Source organism: Myodes glareolus, chromosome 1, assembly GCF_982192425.1.
Source record: "Myodes glareolus chromosome 1, mMyoGla1.1, whole genome shotgun sequence".
Taxonomy (NCBI): domain Eukaryota; kingdom Metazoa; phylum Chordata; class Mammalia; order Rodentia; family Cricetidae; genus Myodes; species Myodes glareolus.
Window position 1 is genome coordinate 76376633 of NC_142026.1, and position 25476 is coordinate 76402108.

At 37.5% G+C, this 25476-nt stretch overlaps 1 protein-coding gene and 1 pseudogene across 2 annotated transcripts; one reads left to right on the forward strand and one right to left on the reverse strand.

Moving 5' to 3' along the window:
• Positions 1-946: 946 nt before the first annotated feature.
• Positions 947-15761, reverse strand: LOC125411851 (large ribosomal subunit protein eL6 pseudogene; annotated as a pseudogene). The gene is made up of 3 exons (XR_015000573.2): positions 15726-15761; positions 8793-10603; positions 947-1611 (listed from the first exon to the last, which is right to left on the reverse strand). The product of XR_015000573.2 is annotated as a large ribosomal subunit protein eL6 pseudogene (transcript).
• On the forward strand, positions 3247-23465 carry LOC125411812 (uncharacterized). Its single transcript, XM_048452186.3, has 6 exons — positions 3247-3473; positions 4782-4862; positions 5030-5196; positions 16413-16525; positions 19647-19773; positions 20658-23465. The coding sequence occupies exons 4-6, from the start codon at positions 16496-16498 to the stop codon at positions 22799-22801; spliced, it is 2301 nt and encodes a 766-aa protein (XP_048308143.1). The 5' UTR covers positions 3247-3473; positions 4782-4862; positions 5030-5196; positions 16413-16495; the 3' UTR covers positions 22802-23465.
• Positions 23466-25476: the final 2011 nt, after the last annotated feature.

A 25476-nucleotide genomic window follows, 5' to 3' on the forward strand; every position in this document is an offset into this window, starting at 1 on the left:
AACATATGCTAAATGTTTTAATAAACATTCTATCCTATTGAGTCCAAGTCTTATATAATAAATGGCTTGGCTAGATCATAGGAGTACAGTAGCTATGACTATCCAATCTTCAACCCCATCAAAGACCTGAGAAGAGAGATAATATTACTTGAGCAGGCAAGAAGTACAATCAAGTAGCTACCAAAGCGAGCAATATATAATGGAGACAATTAGCTATCTAAGAAAACTCTCATTTTGCAATGTTGAAGCAACCAACTTTGGCTAAGGCCTGGTGTAACTAACAGACCATTTTCAGAGGCAGGAAATTTTTCAAAACCCTGCCTTGGCAATATTTGACAGTCCTGCTTATCCATCTCCAGATACTATTTAACTTGTCTGTGGTTGAGGCATTGTCAGTTCCTTGCCCAAAGGCCAGTTTTGTCAAGAAGAAAACAAGCTCCAAGTGGAGTGTCTTTGGTGCTCAACATTCTCTAGGGAATAGATTGGTGCTGTCAGAAGCAATAACGTCCCATGTCAACAGAACCTTAAGTTATTTAAATGTCATGTTCCACAGATCCTTGAAGTGATCGTAGAATACCTATCTAGACAGAATACAGTCTCTATTTATCTAAAGAACCTCATTGATCTAACTGTATGTACAAAAAACATGAACAACTATTGACCTATTATAATATGAAAATATACCCTAAAAGCTATATCAATATATAAAATGTCCTAAACTGAGGTAGAAGTATGCATATATACAATATAACAAAATAACTTTGTATATATGTGCAAATAATATAAACAAAAGTAAAAAATATAATTTGAACTTGTATCAATATACAAAAACTATACCAATGTAAATAGCCATAAATAATACCTCACAAGTATTCACTCTATTACCCACTATTACTATTCCTCCCTTTTTTGACACATGAAGCTGTTTAATTAGGTTGTTAGCAAGTTAGGAAACCAGTTTGTGAGGATATATCCCATTCGTCAGAGAGAACTGAGAGCACAGGTAGCCCTGCAGTTGAAGAACAGCTTTGATCTTTAGCAGAATCTGTGAGTTCACGGTTTTATGATCAGCCTTGCGCTGCTCTGTAATCTCATATTTCTCCTCTGTGTCAAAGATCTCGCCCTCCTGGTGCCTGGACTACCCATCTGCTTTTTCTTGAAGTAAGCATCAGTCAGGTGGTTGAGGATTTTAACAGTGCTGATATCAACTTTTGTAGAGGTGGCGATGATAAACTTCTGATGTGTTCTTCTCAGATGAAGTTTGTTGAGGGCAAGAGGTCCTGTCACAAGCAGTTTACTGTCACAATGGTTTACCACTACCCAGTTGCTTTAGGAAAACCCCTCCCTTGTTCCTGTGGCGCCTGGTGAGGATGATGAGGACAATCCCAGGAGTGATCTGGCACGCAGGCATCTCACGTGCTGACTGAAGGGCTTTTTGCCATGGCTCAGCAGCTTCCGAGGCACATCTTCAGTAATATAATACCTGGGAATTTTTTGAAGCTTAACCACCGGGTACCACCATTCTTACAATTATCAACTCGTTTTGTGACAGTAGCAAGGACCTTTTCCTTTTTCTTCTTCTTTTCAACCTTGGTTTTTCCAGCTACGTAAGCCCAGGCACCCTATAGGTTCAGCAGAAAAGATACAACAAAGACAGTGAATTCCCTTCTCCTAAAATCCATCCATAGCCACAGTTGAAAGGTAAAGGGTCAGGCCCTGTGAGCCTCTCCCCTTCCTAGACTGATTGTGGCTAGGGCTGGTCTTGAGTGAGGCTAGTGCAGGTGAATACAGTTGCTTTGGGTTACTGATTACTATAGTTGTGTGGAGTCTGGAGAACGGCATGTCACGGCCATGTACGTTTTTCCATTCTTATTGCCTCCCCACATCCTTTTCCTCAATATTCCCATAGCCGTAGATGGCATGGTACAGCTTATTTTTTAAGACTGTTACAATATACATTGCTTATTTTCTTCATCAGGAACAACAATGAGTTTCTGCATTTACCACTGCATATTTTAAAAACTAAATTTTCTATGTTTTATCTAAAAACACCTTTTAATTGGATTTTGGAAAACAAAGATTCTTGAGAGCCAGCAAAATGGCAATGCCACCATGTAGCAGTTAAAGCACATGTTGAATTCAGCACTGGGCTGTTAATGGACTGACTGACCACTGCCTCCTAAGACACCTATTTCCTTTCAAAATCCTAAGTTCCTGAAATGTCTTCCCCCAAGTCAATATTGCTAATAATGTAACTAGAGATACTTGTCTTGTAATTGCGGAGGTCTATGAGGGAAAAATAAAGATGGCTTTTTAGGGTCACTTCATTTAATAACGGCAAAAATGATTATCCCGTTTCCCAGTTAAGATCTCCATGGTGAGTTCCTGTACTGCCGGATTTCACTTTTACCTTTAACAGAGCTACTTGCATGGAGCATTTTATTTTAATTCTTCATTTTCTTTGATTGAAAAATCCAGCTCCTCTACTTTGTCTTCAAATTATGATATTCTCTCTCCTACGTGATTTATTTTATTATTAGGCTTATTGCATTTTGTATTTCCTGTTTCATTTCAATTTGGGTTTTTCGATGTTTCTAACTATTTATCGAATTTGGCTTTCAAATCCTGCATTGTCTTCATTTCCTTCAGGCATTTGCTTCGTTTTCTTGCCCGTAAATAATTTTATACTTAACCTCTTTGAGCTCGTTTACGTGCTTTATATACTTTGACCTCCTTAAACATGATTCTGAATTTTTGAGTTCTGTAGCTTGGATATCATTCAAAGTGCTTTCCTTAAGGGTACAGAGATATGGTTTGAGTCAAAAGACATTTTGTCTTTAATTTGTTCTGGAATGGGACTTGATCATAAGAATTTAGGGTGCTGTGCCTTCTTAACCCAAGATGAGAACCTAGGCTGGTTACTTGTATCTGAAGGGGTCAGATCACAGAGTCAGACAGCTTGAGTGCAGCGTACTCCTAGATCTGCTCTAGGCTGGCAGCAAGCATGTAGGGAGACTGTGCAGAGCGGGTCCAGGGCAGCCTGACAGCCTGAGCTGGGTGGAAGACAGCCTGAGACGGAGTGAGTGGGGAGGGTCTTCGCGGGCGGGGACGTTCGCTTGATCAGACGAGAGATGATAAAAGGAAAAAACTTGGATGGATTTAGAAAACTAATTAAGAAAGAGAAAGTGTCTGCGTACGCGGACGTAGAGGAACCACGTAACCGGAACCGGTGTGTAGTGGGCGGAGCCAGGAAAGCACTCCAAGGAGCCATGCCAGAGTGACAGGAAAATCCACCATTCACTGTGGGACCTGGGGGTTCCATGCTCCCGATTCCGGGGCGGAGGACACTGGCTTCTGTACACAAGCCTAAAAATTCACGGTAGCCACAGGTGCCACGTGGGGTGTCCTAGGAAAGTCACCTGTCAGCAGCAGAGTGGCGGGAAAGGCAGTCCGGCGGCGCTGGAACCTCCCAGGTCAGAGGAGCTGCGGGGCTGGGAACTGCGAGAACGTAGCAGGGTTGTGCTCTCTGAGGCTGCTCTTAAGGACGCCACTCTCACAGTTCTGTCCTGGAAATCTTACCATTGTCTGGAAGTTTGAGATCCTATGAACTAGGACTCATCCTGATTTTTTGATTTATCATATTGTTGTCAAAATATTTTCATAAAATAACCTGGTAGAGCGTTTGCATTATATGCTGCCTACCAAACAGGGTTCTCTTTGCTATTATTGTAGCAGTTACAAAGATCTCGAAATTTAAATTCATGCATGCATTCCCTAGGACTAGGCACCCAGATAGCCTTGTAGATTTTAGTCACATGAGGAACCAGTGCAGGTTTGATTGAATCAGAAAATACAGTGTGACGGGTTTAAGACAGAGCAGAGGTTCCTCCATCTTGTATTCTTGCTGAAGCTGTTTCCAGGGTTAACTAGAATTTGATTTCCTTGATGGAGAATCCCATGGAAAACTACCCAACTCTATACGAGGAACTAAAGGTCAGGATGTCCTATCTAACCTATCTGATTTAGCCTTTGTTAAAACTGTTTGTGGAGAACCTTCTCCAGGTGATCTTTCATCCTAGCTGCCTGTGTGTGCAGGAACCCTCCTGAGGGAGGGTAATGTCCTCTCTTAGCTCCTGTTAAAAACTGCTTGCTTCAAACTACTGGTACTGCAGAAGTTCCCCTGTAACTGCCAAGCAAGACACCTACGCCTAGGTCTCTGTCCTTAAAAATTCTGTGTTCTGGATACTTGGAGCCTCGCCTAGGACCCTGAACACTTGGGTATGGTGTCAAATGACTGGAATAAATCAAGTCTATTTTGGCTTGGCTACAAACTGTTTGAGTGCTAATCTCTGGTGGGCTACTCATAACAATACTTTATCAAGTTCTGCAATAATGATTGTGAACATTAACTTTTACGAGGCAAACTTTAACCCCTACTAATTTAACATCTGAAAAGTATGCACTCTATGATGTACATGCAGCATCTACAAATGTATCTGCATATCTCAGATACTAATGTGATAACTTAGGTCCAAGCAATCCCTATATGGATGCTATGAGTGAATATCAGTCCATACTATTTTTTAGTTAGAAAACTCATTATAGATGAAAACAAAAGTAGAAAGCATTTTTTGAGTATTTATGCTCACTCACTTAGATCAGAAAAATGTCTTCATGGTTCAAGAAAAGCACTCTGTCCATGCAAATGTGACTAAATAGTTGTTTTTTATTTCAGGGTTTGTTGACATTCCACGCTGTGACTGTGGACTTCTTTCTTGCAGGAGGAGTGGGAATGCCTGGACCCTGCTCACAAGTCTCTATACAGAGATCTCCTGTTGAAGAAACACAACAGTCTGGTTTCTGTGGGTGAAAATAGGTTTTTTGCAGCCTTCCTTTCTCCTGCTCCGGGTTCCTGGGAAAACTTCTCTGCATGTATGGGAGCTGTGTGTGAATGAGTCTCTCATCTCAGAGAGTAAAGTGAAATCCTCAGAGAAAGACATTTTACCTGGTATTCTCTCTCCTTTTACAGGTGTCAGCATCTTTCATGTTTGTTCCATGGAAAGTTTCAGGTGCTTTTTGAAGAATCGCTTTCCCTTATGCAGGTCTCCCACTACTCAACCAGTCCTGCTCACCTGTCAGTTAGAACCAAAAGCCCTGGGATGGTGTAGAGAGAGGAGACAGTGGCAAAGGATCCAGGTATGCAGGAGTCACTGAGGAGGAGGTGAAGGAATGGGGAGGGACTCGAGTGACAGTAAAAAAAGAACTTGAAATTGATTTTGCCACATTCTATTTCATTCAAACTGATTATAGATAATTCCCTGAGGATAACCTCAGGATTATCCTATTGTAGGTATTAGAGGACTCTTTGAAAAAGATTCAATAGCAAATAAAATTTTATTTGATTTTGCATATGAGTGATGCTGTCCCTCTTTCATTCAGATTGCTGATCATGCCTTCATACCAATTGTAAATGTTTTCATTACTATAATTTGAATATAATATTTAGTTAGAACCATTGATGCCTCTTGGTTTTTCCTGTTCTCATTTTTTGAAGCATTTTCTAATTCCTTCAGTTTTATTCCTTTATATTTGGCTATTTACTTTTCCCAATACCATTGGTTGATGAGGCTGTCTATTCTATAGTTTACGTTTTCGCCTTTTTGTTGAAATTTGACTGTGTCCTGGTTCTATATTTGCTTCTCTTATTGTGTTGTGTGTTTACTTTTCTGTCATTCCCAAGGTGCTGTTGTTCTGTGTCTCTCTGCAGTGTCATCAGAAGGCACAGCTGGGATGATTGAAACTCTGCTCTGTGTGCCTGGGGTTGCTCTTAGGGTCTTTGTGTTTCCATGTAGATTTGTAGGATTCTCTTTATTGTTTCTCTGAAGTAATCGTGGGGAGCTTGATTGTTCTGGATTTTGAGTTAATCATATAAATCTTTTAACACTGATAATTTTATAATAATATATCATATTCCAGGTGCATGCAAGATTTTCTCACCTTTTGTCATTCTCAATTCCTTCAGTGAATTCAAGTTTTCATTTTAGAGGTCTCTTCTGCTTGGTTAGTTTTTTCTTTGTTTTCTTCATAAAAAAAAAACAACATGTTTTTGTTTACTATCTGCTTATAATTAAATAAATAGAACAGTAACAAAGTTTCAGACTTTTCTAATTAGTTGGTTATATAGATGATAAAAAGGATCTGCCTCTAACCAGGCATTGGTAACTTCCTTAAATTCTATTAGTTTAAATTTTGTTTATTTTTTTATAGTTAATAAATACTGATATTTAACCATTGCATAGGTTTAATCACTCACCATTACCATCTTTTTACCCTTCTCTCTCAACCCTGACTAGCCATGTTTTCTTTACACTAACCACCCACATACTTCATGTATGATTTTAGGCAGGTTTAGGCTAGGTTGCCAGATCATAGTGTGCTCATAATTCCAACTGGCATGTCATATGGCAAAAGTTTTATATATGCCCCTTCCCATCCTCCATACATATATTTCCTTCTGTGTTACCATCCTCAGATCAAGCCAGAAAACCTTCCTTCTCTTATTCACAAAGTAATCTTACCCTATGACATCAGTGGGCATGCCTTGCCTGACATATTGGGACTTTTGCACCCAAGACCCCTATCTAGATATAACTGTTGACAACTCTGACCCTTGTCCTAGCCTGCATAGTAGTTTTGACACTATGAATGGTACCACCAAGGAGTCCAGGATATTTCTAAACACTGGGAGTGGTCTGCTGACTTCTCAGCATCCTCTCATTGGTATGTACAAAAAACAAACAAACAAAAACCTCAAAACCAAGTGATGCCGTGTGTGGGTTATATAGCTTATTAAGAGGGTTATCAGGACTATTAGATCTGAGCTTTCACATGAATATTGAATTACAGAGTTCTATTTCCTCTGTAAGAGGTCTGCTGGGTTTCTGAGTCTCTTATACTTTCTTCTTTAAATTTTTCTGTTCTTCTTGAACTGTCTACCCACTAATACATGAATTAGTGTAGAAGGAGTGTACACCCTCCTTTGTCCTGATTGCAGTAGTCCATCTATTGTAGTGTTAGGTTTAGGTTTGTCTCATTATCTTTAGTATGATATGTTCCTTCCATGCTTACATTCTTCAGAGCTTTTTTACTGAGCAAATATGTTATTTGTTCATGAGTCTTTCTTGAGTCTATTGACATGATCATGTTTCATTTCACTGAGTTCATTTCCCTGAGCTTTTAGTCTCTTTCCATGTAATTTAGTCTCTGTATCTATATCCATCCTGACAAGTGATCTGTAATTTTGTTCTTTGCATATATTTGGGGTTTTTTTTTCATCTCTTTCGGGTGTCCATATAAAGCTAGCTTTGTTGGGTGACTCTTAGATTTCCTTTTTTTGTGTTTTCTGCAATATTCTCCTTTTGCCATTAGTGTAAGATTTGTCTAAAGGAAAGGAGAGTTCATGCTAAATCTATCCAGTCCTCAGAAACTTTAAGAAGAAATGCTTCCTGCTTCAGTTTTAGCACTTGCATAATGCCTACTATTATAAGACACAGAAAGTTGGTCTATTCACTTGTTTCTAGGAACTCATCCTTTTCTCCTTTAATTCTGATTTATTTGCACATGACTTTCCTCAACACTCCATACGGTAACACTGACATACACTGCAATGTCCTCTTTTTAGCTCTTGTCCTAATACTTAGGCATTCACTCTTTTCTTTCAAATTAAGAGTAATATCTTTTGTCAGTACTTTCCTCTCTTCACAGAAACAAGTCTATGTCGTTGACTCATTGTATTGTCTTTGCCTCTCTATTTTATTAATTTCATTTCAGTCTTTCTACTATCTTTCATGTAGTAGTTCAGACTGGTTTGTTCTTCTGCTTCTAAGTCCTCAGGCACATAATTATGCCCAAGTGTTTTTCACAGTCAGCACCTCTTGCTGTCATAACTTCTGAGCATGTCTTTGCCACTTACCTGTGTGACTGTCTTTGATGGCATTGTACTTACCCTGATGATGGAGTAAGTCACAAAACAAGACAATCCCACACAAACTCAGAATTAAGATTAATAAAAGGGTTATTTATTTAAAAGGAAAAACTTACAGATCACCGTCCTAGACAACAGCCTCCTGCAGGAACAGGAAAAGCATCTGATAGTCAGAAGCGGAATCCGAAGTAAGCAAGAGAGAGCGAGGGCTGCCGCTGCTTATTTTTAAAGCAAAAGACACCACACCCCAGTGGGCTGGTACCTCAAAAGCTATTGGTTGAAGGAGCAGAAATAGCTTCCGCAGCACCCTGACACTGTAAGAAAAAAAATCCTCAGTGCTCCGTGAATCCTGTTTCATTGTTCCTTGATTTAAGTCTCTACAGTAGCTACTTAAGGGACAGTACACAAGGGACTGGAGAGGTGGTTCAGCAGTTTAGACCAGTTGTTGTTCTTACAGTTTCCAGGTTCAGTTCACCTCACAGTCTCATGTAACTCAGGTTCCAGAGGATCTGTTGCCTTTTTATGACCACTGTAGGCACTGCATGTAAGCAGTGCTTAGACTTATGTTGAGGCAAAGTCACTCATATACATTTAAAAAAGAGGAAGAAAGAGAAAAAAGAAGCAGCAGATGGTCTAGAGGTAATACATAAAAATTCAAAAGAAAAAAACAGTACAGGAAAGAACTTGGAGGTATCACTGATAGTGTGAGAGTTAAATATAGAGCCTGCATATGATATGGGATAGCTGGCACCTCATGTCAGCATTGGGAGAGTTAGGAATGATCCTTGTGGATGAGAAATAAAGTTGTTTCTGTGCATGGAGCCCAGATCTGGAAAACATTCTCTGCCCATTGTTATATAGCAAAAGAAAGCTTATCATACTGACGATGTAGTTAGGAACACAGCAGAAACTTTTGAGAGGATCATCCCTATTTGTGGAAGAATTCGTAATACAAGAAAATTCTGTGAACCAGAATCATCTACAGAGAAGTCTGCTATGGAAGGAAAGTGAATTGATTTCAAGCACCACAGTTTTCTTCTTCTGTGGTGTAATGACAGAACCCAGATCTCAAAAATCTCCTCCCTGATCAGTCAGGTGTGATACTGAAAGAACATGTTCCCACTCTAAGTAGCTCAAGTTTACCAAAGAGGACTTGAGATAAAGGGCTTCGTGATTATTATGTCCTAAATCATACACAACTCTTCCATGATGTTCATGTGTGTTATATATTCAGAATCCAAACACACTGACTGACATTCTTTCTCACTGTCACCCTTAATGCTGTGCTGTGGTTTGCAGTTGAGCTTCTAAAGTCCTGCAGGTCTTGTATATTCTTCTCTGAGAAGAGTTCACTATTCTCTGGGAACTTTTGGTTCTGCTGAATTTCATCTTCATCTCTACACTGCTGTTGAATTTCACGTTGCTGCAGTGAATTCCACTCACCTTTTCATGATACCACCTTTTGTTAAAAGAGTAAGCGTTTATTTTCTATTGCTGCTTATCAGGTCCTTCCCTTTTTGCTATTTTAAAAACAATGGATTCTCCAGTCATGTGTCCTCAGGTTTCTTCTGGGTAGGATTAGTAAAGCTGTTGAGTATTGGCAGAGATTGCTCCTTCATTTCAGGCCACTCAGACCAAAAATAATTATGCAGAAATTGTATTAATTAAATCACTGCTTGGCCTATTAGCTTGTACATATGTCTAGCTGGCTCTTACATCTTAAATCAATCCATCTCTATTAATCTATGCATCACCAAGAGGTTGTAGCCTACCAGCAAGGTTCCATCATCTGTCTCCTCTGGTGGTGGCTACATGGTGTCTCTGTGACTCCACCTTTTTTCTTTCAGCATTCATTTAGTTTTCCTTGCATATCTCTGTTCTGCCCTGTCATAGGCCAAAGCAGCTTCTTTATTCATTAACAAATAAAAGCAACACATATACAGAAGTGAATCCCATTTCATCTCCCCTTCTCTGTCTAAATGAAAAGGAAATTTTTAACTTGAATATAATAAAATTACATACAACAAAACAGGTATCAAGCAAGAATTATAGTTAGAATATTTATATCTACCTTATCTTTTATCATAACTAAGAAAAACTATAATTATAACTATCTGTCCTTCAACTCCATCAAAGACTGCAGAAGGATATAATGTTACCAACGTTAACAGAAGTTCATTGTAAGCAACTTCCAAACTCTCTAGAATTGACAGACACATGTCCCTGACTGGACAGTCACCCAAAGCTCTTCTGTAACATTGGAGCATCCATCTTCAGCATACAGGCCCAGGGTATCTAGCACAATTTTCCATGAAGCAGAAAATTCAAAGACAGTTCCATCTATTTTGACAGTTTGCCAATCACTGTCTTCTGTGTCCTGCAGAATGTCTGGCAAACTCTTTCATGAAGCAGAAACCCTAAAGGGCCATCTCACCTTCTTTAGGTAACTTTAGCAGTCATATTTTTGTGGGTCCTGCATATTCAGTTTATAAGTGTAACATCAAAATGTCCAGACAAAAGCAGTTTCTTGACTAAATTGCTAGTAAGCTCCATAAGGAGCCTCTGTGAGGCCCATCTTCCTCTCAAAGTAATTGGTAGTGCCAGGAGCAGATGTGTCTCCTGTCATAAAAAGTCATAAGTTATTAAAACATTTTAAATGCCATATTCTGTTAGTCTTTGAGAGATTGACGAATAACTATCCATATGAAATATATCTCTGTACATTTAGAAAACCAAACTAACATATCTACAAGCTTAACAATTATAGATGAGTATCAATTAACTTTATTTCTTAATTATACATTATATTTTAAATGAGCTGCACAAACACAATTATCTTAATCAAGAAGAGCAGAAATAGACATATAACAGAATTGACTTTAAATTTGTAGCAATAAACCAAGATCCATAACAATGCAAAGTACTCATCTCTAAATCATATCCACCTTTAAATGTAAAGAAACATTTATAAACAGTATGAATTTGGGCACAGTTCTCTCCAAACTGCTTCCTGCTTTTTGATGGCCAAAGTAATTTCATCAACAGTTGAGAGATGTCTCTTTCCTTCGTAAAAGTTGAGAATTTTTCTGTTTCTTCACATTGTAGCCCTCTGAGCTAGAGTTTGTTGTCTTTGCATCGCCTTAATTCTGTTTTGATACTGTGAATTACCTAACCTCATTCTTCTTGCTTAGTTCATTGAGTGTCCTTTACATTCCTCAAGGAATTCATAAATACCTGCAATTGGTTGCTAGAGATCTATTTGAATTATTTTATTTATTTTGACCTTTGATCATTCTCTTGACTGTTTGCATTTGATCATTTATGAAATTTGAACAGATTATGTAAAACAGTAAAGCAATTCCTCTGAAATCATGGGGAAGAAATATAGAATGCATCTGCCCCATGACCAGGTATTATCAGTTAGGAATTAAGTTAATGATAAGTGGCATCTGCTCTCCATACTTATCCTAAAAGTCTTTCATAAGAAATCATGGAAATGCTCATTAACTATCAAGACAATTGCAGGAGATGACATTAATATAATATAAATATAATATATGTGTATTTGTGTGTGCTATAATTACAGAAAACCCTGACAGAGAAAACACTTGATTTTTGCCATGTAAGTTTGAAAATATATATTTAGCAGATAATGTAAATAAAACAAAAAATGTACAATATCAAAGCATAATAGTTTCATGGAAGAAGTACTTGCTGGAAAGCTCTACTTTTTACTAACTTTTGTAGACAACCTGATGTCACAGATTCTCAGATTGTTCCAAAAATATTTTTAGGTGATAACTTTCAAATAATCTGGTTTTTATTTATTGTATTTCTGGCTTAACCTCATCTCACTTCCAAGAGAATTTGAGAAACATGCAATTTATATTTGCATTCATTCCCTTGCTTTTTCTTATATCAGGTTTAGTGTGTCTAGTTTTATGTCTTTGATCCATTTAGACTTGAATTTTATACATGTAATAAATATTGATCTGTTTGAATTCTTGTACATGTGGGTATTCAATTTGACCAGCACCATTTGTTGAAAATGTTTTCTTTGTTTTTCCAGTGTGTATTTCTGGCGGCTTTATCAAAAATTAGGTGTCCATAGGTGTTTGGGTGTTCAGTCCCATTCCATTAATCAATATGTCTGTTTTATGCTAATACCATACAGTTCTTATAACTATGGCTCTGTAGTATAACTTGAAATTGGAAATGGTGAGGCACAGCAGATCATTTATTGTTCAGGATTGTTTTAGCTATTCTAGGTTTTTCATTTTTCCATATGAAGCTAAGAATTTTCCTTTCAGTGTCTATGAAGAATTTTGCTGTTATTTTAATGTGGGTTCCATTGAATCTGGAGATTACATTAGGGCAGATGGCCATTTTTACAATGTTAATCCTAATAATGTATTAGCATGGGAGATCTTTCCATAATAAGTAGCCTGACCTAATGAGCCAATCAGTTTATAACGTTATGAAGTCCTGTGTATGATTTTTCATTGGGAGTTGACGCCAGTGGGGTACTGGGTGGGACAGAACCCCAACAAGCCGGCCCTCATGCTACAATATTTTTACATCTCCTTCAATTTCTTTCTTTAAAGATTTTAAGTTTTTATAGTAAGTCTTTCACTTGTTCGATTAGAGTTAACCTAAGATATTTTGTATTATTTGAGGCTATTGTAAAAGTTGTTGTTTCCTTGATTTCCCTATCAGTCCCTTTGTTATTTATATAAAGAAGGGTTACTTGTTTTTGTGAGTTAATCTTGTATCCAGCTACTTTGTTGAAGGTGTGTATCAGCTGCAGACGCTTCCTGGTGGAATTTTTATGTTGACTTATATATACTATCCTATCATCTGCAAATAAAGATGCTTTAGCTTCTTCCCTTTCAATTTTTATTCTCCTGATCTCCTTCAGTTGTCTTATTGCTCTGGCTAAAACATCAAGTACTATACTGAGTTGATACAGAAAGAGTGAATGAACAACCTTTCCTTGTTTCTGATATTAGTAGAATTGCATTGAGTTTCTGTTGAAAATTTTTGGTTGATGTTGGCCAAAGGCTTGTTATAATCTGTCTTTCTTATGTTTAGATATGTCACTTGTACCCTTAATCTCTAGAGGACTTGTATCATGAAGGGGTGTTGAATTTTGTAACCAGCATTTTCTGCATCTAATTAATTGGTCATGTGCTTTTTTTTCAGTATGTTTATAAGGTGAATTACATTTATTGATTTTCATGTATTGAACCATCCCTATATCTCTAGAATGAAGTTAACGTGATCTTAGTAGTTGATCTTTTAATGTGTTCTTGGATTTAATGTGCAAGTATTTTGAGTATTTTTGCATACATGTTCGTAAGGGAAATTGGAAATTGGTTTGTTATTCTTTTTGTTTACTACCTCTTTATGTGGTTTTGGTATCAGAGTGACTGTGGCATTAAAAATGAATTGGAAAATGTTCTCTTTGTTTAATTTTTATGGAATAATTTATGGAGTATTGGCATTGACATTTGTTTGAACTTTTGTTAGAATTATGCTCTATAATCATCTTGGGCCTTTTTTTCTAGGAATTTTAATGGTTACTTCTATTTCACTAGGGGCATAGGTCTGTTTAAATTGCTAGTCTGATCTTGGTATGAGTCAAGAAACTGCATTTCTTTATATTTTCTAATTTGATTGAGTGCAGGCTTTTAAAGTACGCTGTTATGATTTTCTATATTCCCTGGGTATCTGTTGTTATATCATCCCTTTTTCATTTCTTATTTTGATACTGTTGCTTCTGTTGTTGATATCCAGTGGTGGTCTGATAGCATGTAGGGAACTAGTTCAGTTTTTTTGTATTTGTTGAGACTTGCTTTGTATTGGAGAATGTGGTCAAATTTTGTAGAAAGTTTCATGAGTTTCAGAGAAGATGGTATATTATTTTGTGTTTGGATTAAATGTTCTGTAAATATTTGTTAGGACCATTTGGTTTATTATGTCTCTTAGGTCCAGCATCTCTCTTTAATTTTTGTCTGAATGACCTGGCCATTGGTGAGAGTGGATATTCAAGTCTTCCACTATTATTGTTTGAGGGTCAGTATGTGGTTTAAGCTGTAGAAGTACTTATTTTACAAACTTGGGTGCCCTTGTGTTTGGTACATAGATATTAAAAATTGAAATGTCATCTTGGTGAATTTTTCCTTTGGAGAGTTTGTAGTGTGTTTCCCCTTTTTATTAATTTTGGTTTGAAGTCTGTTTTGGTACCTATTGAAATGACTATATCAGCTTGTTTTATGGGTCTATTTGATTGGAATAGTTTTTGACCCTTTACCCTAACGTAGTAACTATGCTTGATGTTAAGATGTGTTTCTTGAATACAGAAGAGGGATGGGTGCTGTTTTTGAATCCATTCTCTTAGTCTGTGTCTTTTTATTGTGGAATTGAGAGATATCAATGGTCACTGGTTTTTTATTTCTGTTAATTTGTTGGTGGTGGTAGTGGTGAGCTGTGTGTCAGTGTAACTCTGTGTGTGTGTGTGTTTCCCTTTTGCTTTGGGTGGTCTGAGTTTATCTATTCCCTGTATTTTTATGGGTGTGGTTTACCTCCTTAAGTTGACATTTTCATTCTAGTACCTTTTGTAGGGCTGGTTTTGTCTATTGTTTATAGATGTTGTTTAAATTTGTCTTTACGGTAGAAGATATTATTTTTTTCTTTGATATTAATTGAAAGTTTTGCTGGGTAAAGTAGTCTAGACTGGCAACTCAGGTCTCTTAGGGTTTACAAAACATCTGTCCATGACATTCTGGGTTTTAGAGTTTCCATTGAGAAGTCAGGTGTAATTCTAGTGGGTCTGTCCTTAGATGTTATTTGGCCTTTTTCTCTTGCAGCTTTCAATAGCCTTTTGTTGATCTATATGCTTAATGTTTTGATTTTTATGTAACAAAGGGTCTTTCTTTTATGGCCCAATGTATTTGTTGTTCTGTATGCTTCTTGTACATTTGTAAGCATTTCCTTCTTTAGGATATGAACCTTATGTTCTATGATTATATTGAAAACATAAAAGCTTCATTTCTTCTCTTTTTCCCTGTTTTTCATAGATGTCATCTTTTCATCATGTTGCAGATTTCCTAGATGTTTCCTTTCAGGAGTTTTTAGATTTAACATTTTGACTGATGTAAATTCTCCTGCCTTTATATTCTGTTCATGAAGCTTTCCTCTGTAATTCTTTTTTGAATTCCTAGTTTGTTTGTTTTTTATTTTCAGAATTTCCTCAGTCTGTGTTTTGTTTACTGATTCTGTTTCCATTTCCAGGTCTTGAAGTGTTCTAATCATTTCCTTATACTCTTTGTATTTTCCTGGATTTCTTTAAGGGATTTAATCATGTCTGCTTTAAGGACTTCTATCATCTTCATACAGATGACTTTAAGATCTTTCTTCTTTTGCTTCAGCTATGTTGGGATATTCAGAACCTGTTAATGTAGGATAGCTGGGTTCTATAAAGACATATTGCTCTGAATGTATTGACTGTGTTTTTATGCTACCCTCTAGGGATGTGGGATTGGATTTATTATAGGCAAGGTGCTGGGAATAAAAGCGTGTGCCACCACCACCCGGTGACACAGTGATATCTGTAGGCTCTTTATCAGTGAGTTCTTTAACAAGGGTCATTTCCATTATTACGTCTATAATTTCTTGTAAATAAAGAGTTACAGATTGTTGCATAGACTTATGCATGAATGAATTTCTGTAATACCATTACCTTGTTGAGAAGGAGTTTCTTTATCTCCAGTTTCTAGAGGAAGGAAAGAAGGATAAATAATTGATGAGAAAGTAAGTGGTTGATTCTGAGTTACTGCTTTAGCAGACATATTATATAATCATCTAAAATTCTGCTCAGCTTTCTATAGGAGTTCATCATAAAAATATTGACAGTTCCATTTCTGTTGAGACTTTCATATTACAGGGTTTTTATTTCTGATATGATTTTTAATAATATTCTGGTTGCTAAAATTACTGGTATATTTTTCTTTCCTCCAGTTAGATATAATGGTTTGCTGTTGTTTTGAGTTGGGTTTCATATCTTACCCCCAGTTCTTCTCTATTCTATTCTTTATGTAAAATGTCTTTATTACCTGTGTTGTGATGGACAATTTCTCTGATTTTTATATGTATAGTTTACCTCCAATTATGATCTTTAGTGCTGTTTGAGTGCATGACCTGTGATATTTTGTAACTTTCTTCAAGTGAACTTCCTTTTCCATGAATTTTAAGAGCCAACATTTCTGGGTGCAGTGATAAGATCAGCTATTTTTTTTCATCACTCTAAATATATCCTTCCATGCTTTCCTGTCTGTAAGAATGTTGATAAAAACCTCTGGTATCTTTTTCACTTTGGGTTCTCTTATGTTGTTTAGCACTATTTGTAACAGGATTGTATTCATTTTAGCTTGTTACTTTTGACACCTTGATGTGACTTGTCAAGAAGAGTGCCAGTCTTTGTTGCTAAGACTGAGAAGAGCAACAGGAAGAATGGATGGTTCTCCTGTAAGTGCACCACAGGTCAGTGTCATGTCCACATTTCTTTGAAAATTGTTTTTTAGTTTTGGATGGTGTGGACCCCCTGATGGACAAGCCACAGCAGCCCTGGAAGCTCAGTGTGTTTATTACATACAGCTGGATAAGGAGGCAAATTTGCCTCATCTCAGGAGAAGCTGTTTCTCTAAGGGAAGTCTTCAAGTAGTAAATATCCCAGGGAGAAAGCCATGCATCCTGGAAGGAAAGCTGTGCATCATGGAGAGAAAGCTATGGTGGGCATTTTCTGCACAAACTGTCAACATTCATACTGAGATCCAAGGAAGGCTTTGCCATTCCTATGAGCTTTGACACTCCCATAGGGATGAGACATTGGTCCTTGACATGCCAACTCACACGTCAACAGCACACACCCACTCAGGACTTATCACGCTCAGGGAGGACTTATCACGCTCAGGGCTTCCTCCATGCTCTACATTGGAGACACTGGAAAAGTAGAAAAATGACCCTCAGGGAAGAAATTGGAATTAACTAGAGCCGAAGAATGTGTATGATTGCTTCCTTTTTACATCTATTTCTCCAAAGTCAAGTTTCATGCCATTCAGAGCTCATATCCGAGGGCTGCCACATTCAACCCTTCAGGAAGACAGAGCCCATATCCTGAAGATCAGAATTTTAACAAAGCCTGGGAATGATGGAGAGAGTTTCCCTGAGCCAAGCCAGCAGCCATTAAGCTGTGTAGAGAGAGACAGCAATAGTGGAGCGGGGGAGTCTGGGATGACACAAACAATGCCTTTAGGGAGATCAGCAATATGAAGCATTAGAAGGCGGAAAAGTGACATCCAATAAAACCTATGAGTACCATACATAATCACAGACTTGACTGTTTCTTTAAAGTTAAAAAAAATCTATTATTGCAAAAACAGTCTGAGTTTTATGCATAATTTAAAACTACAGGCAAACCCAAACAAAATTTTACTTATTTTTAAAGATATATAGATAAAAATGAAAGGATTAAAAAAAAAGAAAGCAAAGTGGATACCTTTTGGTGGGACCTGCCAAGGTATGCCACTAAGGAAACACACAACATGCAACAGAGTTTGTGCAAGAGGTTTATTAGGGGAGGGAGAAAGTGAAAATGTGAAACACTTGTTGGAGTGGGGACAAGAGGAGGCAAGAGAGGAAAGAAGAGGCAACAGAAATGAGACAGGAGAGCAAGCTGTGCTCTGGTGGGCACCTTTAAAGGGTGCCCATGTTGCATAGCTGACAGTGGAAAGGCACCTGGTAACAGGTGATGATGTAACTGTTTTGATGGTAGAGGCCTTTTGTTTTAAGTTTAAAGCCAAATTTTGTTACTAATTATATACGTTTTAAACCATACCCAATGAATAATTTACAAATTCCGAGTTCAAGATTACACCATAATCTTCAGATATTATTATTTTCATGAGAGCAAAGTGCAAAAAAAAATATAGAGATAAATGATGTTTAGGAGTGAGGAGATAGAGCCTTGCAGGTAAGGGACTTTGGAAGTGTAGCAGAGCATGCCTGTTTAAGATATTTGGAGACCTTTTGTCTATGGCCATAGCATTTGTTGACGATTTGTGAGAATTTGAAAATCACGTTTGCCAGTTTGGGCCATTGATTTGTACTGAGGCCAAGATATTATTATAAAATCTAAGTTCGTGGAGGAAGAGAGAGTGGGTCAAAAAGTGGAAGACTATGGAAATGTGTTCTTATAAGTTCCCAGAGGAAGTTGAGAGGGAAAACGAGCTGCAAGATTGCAGGTGAAAACAGAGATAACACAGTGGATCTGCTGTCTGGCTACAAAGTGAGAGAAAACCAGGAAGGAACAGAAGGAAAGGGAGCCCATGGATCAGCAGGCCACAAAACCAGAGCCATGTGGAGAATACAGTGGGCTGGAGCTTAAACTGTGCATCTCCCAGGCTTCTGGCAGAGGGGAGAGAGCAGGAGAAATATCTCCATGAGTGTAGCTGGCCGCAGGAGCCAGACAAGCACACGTGTCCACATGGAAAGTAATGCAGGAAGAATCAGATTTTAAAATTTGCAATCAGATTCACTCACAGACAAATGATCCATACATACTTTACAGAGGATTAGATCAGCAGATACTGCATGGACAAGCTGGTGTATGCTTAACAAAATGAAGTTGGCTCTCCGTCTCTGACTCCACGTTGCAAAAAACCATACAGATAGTACATTTACAAAGTTTAGAGAGAGAGAGATCAGACAGAAACAAGCACATCTTAGAGCAAAGAAAAAGAAAGTATAGAATTTTTTCTCAGTGACCCGGCCACTTGGTCCAAGGTACATTGAGCCCAGATTTCATTTGAAAGGAGTGGTCAGGGGGTCTCCAAAGGACATGCCAATGGAAGTAAAGAGGTATATGACAGTTCCCAAGGATGCTGCCCAGAGAAGTCCAAAACTTGAGAGCCTCTGGCTTCCCTGGTACTCAGAGGAGGACAGAACAGAGTAGGCTCAGGCTGGCAGTACATTGTCACACAAGAACAGAGCCAAGGGCTCCTAGCCCAAGAGAGACACAGTTACCTGGTAGGACTTTGAGAAAAGTGAGAAGGCGAGGACTGTGTGTGAGAAATGATGCCGCACATCCAGGAGAATGGTCAGAACAGGTAGCTCCATGAGAGACCTAATTGCCGGTTAGGGCAATAGGACATAAATTTTCAAACATAAATGAATGTCCCTCTTAATTACATTGCTGTCTTCTTTCAGAGGAAAAAGGCTATCTATCCTACCCCATATTTTCCTTCCCCTGAAGCTATGTTTTACATATGTAGAAATTCTGCAGAGAGATTGCAATGGACAGGTTTCTACTTCTGACTTATAAAGGGAAGTTTTTAATATGTATATGAGCGTTCATCTGCATGGGTTTTTTGGGTTTTGTGGGTTTTTTTTTTTTTGGCTTTTCAAGACAGGGTTTCTCTACAGCATTGTTAGAAAACTTTTGTCTTTTGAAAAATACCATGCCTCATTTATATAAATGATATATATTTATATCAATAATATAATAATATTATATTATTATTGTCTCTGATTTCTTAGGTCTCTTTTTACCTAGGAAAGCATATTGTCAAGCAGCACATGGTAAATGTGTAATTTTCCATTGCAGGGTATATTGACATTCAGAAATTTATCTGTGGACTTTTCCCAAGAGGAATGGGAATGTCTCGACTCTTCTCAAAGGGCTCTTTACATGGACGTAATGTGGGAGAATTACAGCAATCTAGTTTTTATAGGTAAGCATGCATTACTTGTAGAACTCTTCACTCATCCATTGTATTTACCTACTTTGTAGTTATGTAAACTCTCTGGCTTATCTAGAGACTACTAAAAAGTAGGAAAATTCTGATAATAAAACATAACTTTATATTTTTCAGTCTTCTCAGCAAAAAAAAACAATACTATATAATATATAATCTTTCCAACAGTCTCATCTGATTTTTAACCCTAAATTCAGTGTTCACAGATAATTGAGTATTCAATTGGAATATTTTGATTTTACTCTTGAATTAAGCTATTCACCTATTTCTGATATTTAAAAGAATGGAGAGATTTTTGAAGAGAGAAAGAACTGTTGGTGGTGTGCATGTGGTTATTTTTGTTCATTTTTTTAATTTTTTTTGAGATATGGTCTCTAGTCCTGGTACTGCATGATTTTAATCCCATTGCTAGGGAAGCTAAAACAGATGGGTCTGGTGAGTTCCAGGCCAGCCTCGATTACATAATGAGTTCCTAGCTGATGAAGGCTACACAGTGTGACTCATTCAAAAATATAAACAGCAACCAAAAAGGAAAGCATTCTCCATATGATCAGTAGAAGAGCTCCTTTCTCAAAGTATGGCATTGCCCTATCACCGTTTTGTTTAGCCTTCTGCAAGGCATGCAAATTAGGTAAAAATGAAAAGGCTATTACTGATTCTTGTAGTTTGATGGTGATCAGGGTGGAGGTTCTTCTGAGTACTCATTTAATAATATTGAAACGCAAATGGTATCTGGTGAGAGTTTTATTCCTAAAAATTGCTAATTCATTCGTCTTAGAAAACTGAAGGATGCATCAGTCATTGAATCTGTTTAATCGAGCACCAATCCTTATTAGTCCCTAATTGTACTAATTTTCCAGAGAACCATTGCATATGTGGTAAATATGAGAAAGCCTTGGATCAAGGTTCAAAGCATATTGTCCATCAACATGTGAATGCCCAAGAGAATTCTTACAAATGTTATAAGCTTGACGAAATGATCCTCCCAAGTTGTACCTCCCAAGTTGTACCTAATAACACAAGTGATACTACAGAAAACTGCAAGGAGTACAGAATTGGTAACCACAGTGATGCCTGTAACGAATCATCAAACCCTAAGAGATATAAAAGTGGGATCACCTCAGAACAATATAAATATAAAGATTATGGGGAGTGTTTAAATTTGTGCCCTATCATTAGCCAATATCAACGAATCCACACTGGAAAGAAAGAACACAAAAATGCAGAGTGTGATGAATTTTTTAACTCTAAACATAAATTAAAGATGAAACAAATCCATAGTGAAGAAAAACCATACCAATGCAGAAAATGTGGAAAATGTTTCAGGACCTATTTCAGCCTCAGTAGACATCAGAGACCTCATCCTGGAGAGAAACACTACAAGTTTACAGAATGTAGTAAGCCCTTTCTCTATTTGTCACACCACAAAGTACATTACAAAATCCATTATGGACAGAAATCCTACAAATGTACAGAATGTGGTAAATGCTTTTATCATTCATTGGGACATCACACTAGAGAGGAGACTTACAAATGTAATGATTGTAGAAAACCCTTCATCTACTGCTTAGGTCTTAGAAAACATCAGAATATTCATGGAGGAGAGAGGCCTTATGAATGTAAACAATGTAGTAAGTCCTTCTATACATTGTCACACCTTGAATACCATTACAGAACCCACAGCAGAAAGAAACTTTACAGATGTAATGAATGTGGTAAATGCCTTTCCACCTCCTCGGGTCTTCAAAGACATCAAAGAATTCATACAGGAGAGAAATCTTATATATGTGGTGAATGTGACAAATGCTTTATCCAGAAATCCCAACTTAAAACACATCAAAAAATTCACACAGGAGAGAAAACTTACAAATGTAGTGAATGTGGGAAATCCTTTACTGTTGGCTCATCTCTTAGAATACATCAAAGAATTCACACAGGAGAGAAACCTTACAAATGCAGTGAATGTCACAAATGCTTTATCCAGCAAGCCCACCTTAGAAGACATCAGAAAACTCATACAGGGGAGAAACCTTACAAATGTAGTGAATGCGAGAAATCCTTTACCGTTGGCTCAGATCTTAGAATGCATCAGAAAATTCATACTGGAGAGAAACCTTACAAATGCAGTGAATGTGACAAATGCTTTATCCAGAAAGCCAAGCTTAAAAAGCATCAGAGAATTCATACAGGAGAGAAACCTTACAAATGTGGTGAATGTGACAAATGCTTTACTGTTGGGTCAGATCTTCGAACACATCAGAAAATTCATACTGGAGAGAAACCTTACAAATGCAGTGAATGTGACAAATGCTTTATCCGGAAAGCCAACCTTAGAAGACATCAGAGAATTCATTCAGGAGAGAAGCCTTACAAATGTAGTGAATGTGAGAAATGCTTTATCCAGAAAGCCAATCTTAGAACTCATCAGAGAATTCATACAGGAGAAAAGCCTTACAAATGTAGCGAATGTGGAAAATCTTTTACCGTTGGCTCAGATCTTAGAAAGCATCAAAAATGTCATACTGGAGAAAAACCTTACAAATGCAATGAATGTGACAAATGTTTTATCCGGAAAGCCCACCTTAGAAGACATCAAAGAATCCACACAGGAGAGAAACCTTACAAATGCAGTGAATGTGACAAATGCTTCATCCAGAAAGCCAATCTTAGAACACATCAGAAAATCCATACAGGAGAGAAACCATACAAATGTAGTTACTGTGACAAATGCTTTATCCAGAAAGACCATCTTAGAACACATCAGAGGCTTCATACAGGGGAGAAACCTTACAAATGTAGTGAATGTGACAAATCTTTTGCTGGTGGCTCAGTTCTTAGAAAACATCAGAAAATTCATACTGGAAGAAATCTTACCAGTGCAGTGAATTTGGCCAATCCCTTATCTAGGAAGCCCACCTTAGAACTCATCAAAGAATTGATACAGGAGAGAAACCTTGTAAATGCAATGTATATGACAAACCCTTTACCTGTCTCTCAGGTCTAAGAAAACATCAAGAAATACATACTGAAGACACAACTTTCTATACTAATATAGCATATGCTTTATCCAAACTCTATCCTTATGGACCACTACAGCATCCACACTAGGGAATTATTATGTATATGAGAAATATGTGAAAGCCTTTGAGTAATGTTCGAATCTTAGGAAACAAAATCTAGACTTATTTTGGAAAAATTCTGCAAATGTGACAAATGTAGGAAATTTTTCAGTAAAATGTTTTACTTTCTCACTTTCAAATAATTCATAATGAATACAAAATGGAGAAGCCTGAAGAATGTGCTATTGTTTGTCAGTTTTCTGGAGACTATAGGAAAGGTAATTAAGGTTGTAAATAAAAACTCAAAATAGCTTCCGGATGTTCCTGAAACTGTCAGGAATCACTATGTTTAATTCCATTCAAGAAACTTATACCAGTCTTGCTGTTTAGAATAATTGAGCCAGTGAGATACAATACATTATTACAATACATGTAGATATGCCTACAGGTGTGTAGTATTCTCTGGGTGTCCAGTGTTCATAAGCTGTATTTTGTGCTGGTTTGGCATTTCATGATGGCAACTGTCTTTGATTCACTTTTGTTCTTGTAAACAACTCCATTCTTGTATTTGTGTAAGTAATACCATTAAAACACATTGGTTCAACTAGATGGATTTCAGTGGCAAGCATACTTTGTTCTGTTGTCAGTTCCCATTTTGGCTGAGTGGGTACATATGAATACTATATCTCCCCTGGAAAAGTCTCTCATACAACATGTGCTGTAACTCCTAATTGTTCCTCTAAATTTGTATACCAGAAAATCAATATTAGAGAGAAAGCACTTGGGTCAACTGAAGTAGGGCAGATTGTTTGTCCTCACTGCTCCAGGCTTACTACTATGGTAGTACATAGTCCCACAGAAAGGGGCTCAACACAGACAGAATGTTGAGGATTAGGGAGCCCAAGAAAGAAAGCCACTCTCCCTTGCATTCATGAAGAACAGTGAGTGGTCTTCAATGGGACAAATGAAAATATTAGTGCAAGCCTGTGTTATTGAAGGACATCATCCAAACTGGGCTGTTTTTATGCATGATCATGAACTCATATATAGACTCCACAAGTCTGTCAGTCTCCAATAACCCTCAGTACATTGCTGTCCATGGGTAAATGCTGAACACAATTTTGCTATCAGCACATCACTTTTTACCTTGAAATTCCACTCTGTGAGCCTCAATAAATGAATCAAATTCCATTTGTTAAATTCTTTATACAATGCTAATATTGCAGACATACCAGAAAATTCAACATGAAATAAAACTCAAGAAAGTACTTTAATAAAGATGTATATTAGGCTTAATTCCATGTGTAAATTCATCTATACACACATCAAGAGACTATGAAGCTTTAAAAAATGACCTATAAGCAAGAAAGGATGTACTTGCTCATAAACTGCTCAGAAATTCCCAAGGGTTTGCTGGGAGAGCATTCTGAAGTACTGAAAAAGATGGTAAAATATTTAGTCCATTTCTAAAGTACTATATCAGAATATTGGGTCTTGTTTCATCTGCATGTACTAGCTTTTTGGGATCCTAGAGGAGAGGGAGTGGGGGGAATGGGAGGGTATTGGAGGAGGGGAGGAAGTTGAATTTTTTATAAATAAATAAATAAATTTTTTAAAAAAAAGTTTAGACATTAGACAAGGTAACATGTTACAATGAGCAAAATCCTACCATTGCCTAAGAGTTTCATGGATTTTATTACAAGCAGATACTCATATTCAACTAATAAGAAAGTACTGTTTGAGAACATTTGGTGTTCTCAGTTTTGGAGTTTGGTAAAACATGGATGCAAATGGTTAGTACAATCTTGAGTTTATTCATGTTCTTGTTGGCCAAAGACAATGTGATAATTTGTATTAATTACTGATGTTTTAGAGATGATTAATCTGATGCAGGATACAGTGAAAATTTAGTCTTCTGGACTGGCCTTTAGCAATCTAGAGAATGCAGCTAGCTCAACAAACACTTGGGATGCCAATTTTGGGTGTTTCCTAGAACAAGATGCCTCAGATTGATGACATTAGATGATTATCCTATGTAGTTCAGCAAAGATTTCCAGGGGTCAATTTATAAACGTGTACAATGAAGATATCTGACCTTGTACGCCCATACAATATTGTTTTCTTTATTCTGTACTCATTTATACAAAGTTCTGGTGTATGATAGCAGCAACACCTGGGTAGTCTGCACAGAGTGGGACAAATCAGTGGACCTGGGACAATCACCTGATCTGAGGAGTGATAGGGAAATGAAGGATAGATTGTGTGGGTTTGGAAATTTCAGAAGCAATTTCATTTGTGCAAGTGGATAGTGAGATCTAGATTATAGGAGCCATGTTACCTGAACCAGGGCATGATGTTCTGGAATTCCCAGAGGGACCTCCAATAACTACATTGTTCAAAACCAAATAGAGGACAAAGGTGTCATCTCCATATCTTGTAGGGACAGGAAAGCTCCCCTCAGCTGAAGGACACCTTATGTGACTTCTGTAAAAGTTATCAGTCAGGAGTGCAGTGAGGGAATCTAAAGTTCAGTGGAGCTGAAAGACTGGGAAACAGGCATGGGAAACCTAACCAGGGGTTTAACCAGTTTTGCTGCTGCTGTGCAGGATACTGTCAAATT

What these genes read in the sequence shown, in the direction of transcription:
- LOC125411812 (XM_048452186.3), top strand. Translation starts at nt 16,496, where the DNA reads ATGGATGGTTCTCCTGTAAGTGCACCACAG. An exon ending in CTCCTGTAAGTGCACCACAG is followed by an intron (nt 16,526 to 19,646) that starts GTCAGTGTCATG and finishes TTTCCATTGCAG; the next exon opens with GGTATATTGACATTCAGAAA. An exon ending in CAGCAATCTAGTTTTTATAG is followed by an intron (nt 19,774 to 20,657) that starts GTAAGCATGCAT and finishes CTAATTTTCCAG; the next exon opens with AGAACCATTGCATATGTGGT.